This window comes from Panthera uncia, chromosome F1 (genome assembly GCF_023721935.1).
Source record: "Panthera uncia isolate 11264 chromosome F1, Puncia_PCG_1.0, whole genome shotgun sequence".
Taxonomy (NCBI): Eukaryota; Metazoa; Chordata; class Mammalia; order Carnivora; family Felidae; genus Panthera; species Panthera uncia.
This window is the reverse complement of record NC_064813.1, coordinates 1,960,303-1,961,454: the sequence shown is the minus strand read 5'-3', so window position 1 is coordinate 1,961,454 and position 1,152 is coordinate 1,960,303. Positions and strand designations below refer to the sequence as shown.

The 1,152-nt window shown below is 52.1% G+C and overlaps 1 protein-coding gene across 1 annotated transcript; it reads left to right on the top strand.

Moving 5' to 3' along the window:
* Nucleotides 1-255: 255 nt before the first annotated feature.
* Nucleotides 256-777, top strand: LOC125925854 (60S ribosomal protein L32-like). The gene has a single exon (XM_049635105.1). It carries the CDS (start codon nucleotides 302-304, stop codon nucleotides 707-709), a length of 408 nt encoding a protein of 135 aa, XP_049491062.1. The 5' UTR covers nucleotides 256-301; the 3' UTR covers nucleotides 710-777.
* Nucleotides 778-1,152: the final 375 nt, after the last annotated feature.

Below are 1,152 nucleotides of genomic sequence, written 5' to 3'. Positions count from 1 at the left end.
ATGCATGTGGAAATTCTTCGTGAAATGCTTTTTATTTGTTCATTTCAATTTGTTTTGGGGGCGCCGGGGTGGCTCAGTCGGTTGAGCGTCCGACTTCGGCTCAGGTCACGATCTCGCGGTCCGGGCCCCGCGTCGGGCTCTGTGCGGACAGCTTGGAGCCTGGAGCCTGCTTCGGATTCTGTCTCCCCCTCTCTCTGCCCCTCCCCTGCTCATGCTCTCTCTCTCTCCGTCTCTTGAAAAGTGAATAAACTGCTTCCTCGGAGCTGCCTGCGGAGGTGGCAGCCGTCTGTAACTCGGCATCATGGCTGCCCTCAGACCTCTGGTGAAGCCCAAGATCGTTAAAAAGAGGACCAAGAAGTTCATCCGGCACCAGTCAGACCGATATGTCAAAATTAAGCGCAACTGGCGGAAACCCAGAGGCATTGACAATAGGGTGCGCAGAAGATTCAAGGGCCAGATTTTGATGCCCAACATTGGTTACGGGAGCAACAAGAAAACAAAGCACATGCTGCCCAGTGGCTTCCGGAAGTTCCTAGTCCACAATGTCAAGGAGCTTGAGGTGCTGCTGATGTGCAACAAATCTTACTGTGCAGAGATTGCTCACAATGTCTCCTCCAAGAACCGTAAAGCCATTGTGGAAAGAGCAGCCCAGCTGGCCATCAGAGTCATGAATCCCAATGCCAGACTGCGCAGCGAAGAAAATGAATAGACAGTTTATGTGCACATCATATTTGTGTTAATAAAACCATAAAACTACAAAAAAAAAAAGTGAATAAACTTAAAAAAAATTTTTTTGTTTGTTTTAGAGAGAGAGCGTGTGCACAAGCACGAGGCGGGGAGGGGCAGAGAGAGAGAGAGAGAGAGAGAGAGAGAGAATCCCAAGCAGGCTCCGGGCTCAGCGCAGAGCCCAATGTGGGACTCGTATCCACGACCAACCGTGACCTCATGACCTGAGCTCAAATCAGGAGTTGGGCACTCAACCGATGGAGCTGCCGGGCGCCCCTGGAAAGTGCTTTTTAAATGGAAGGAACTGGTCCAGGCACAGGATTGAGGGCCCAGAAGGTAAGAGTTGCTAAGCGCCGCCCGGGGGGCCTGTTCTGGCTACGCGAGGCTCTTCTGCAGCCAGAGAGGAGATCTTGCCGGAAGCAAGCA

What these genes read in the sequence shown, in the direction of transcription:
- LOC125925854 (XM_049635105.1), top strand. Translation starts at nt 302, where the DNA reads ATGGCTGCCCTCAGACCTCTGGTGAAGCCCAAGATCGTTAAAAAGAGG.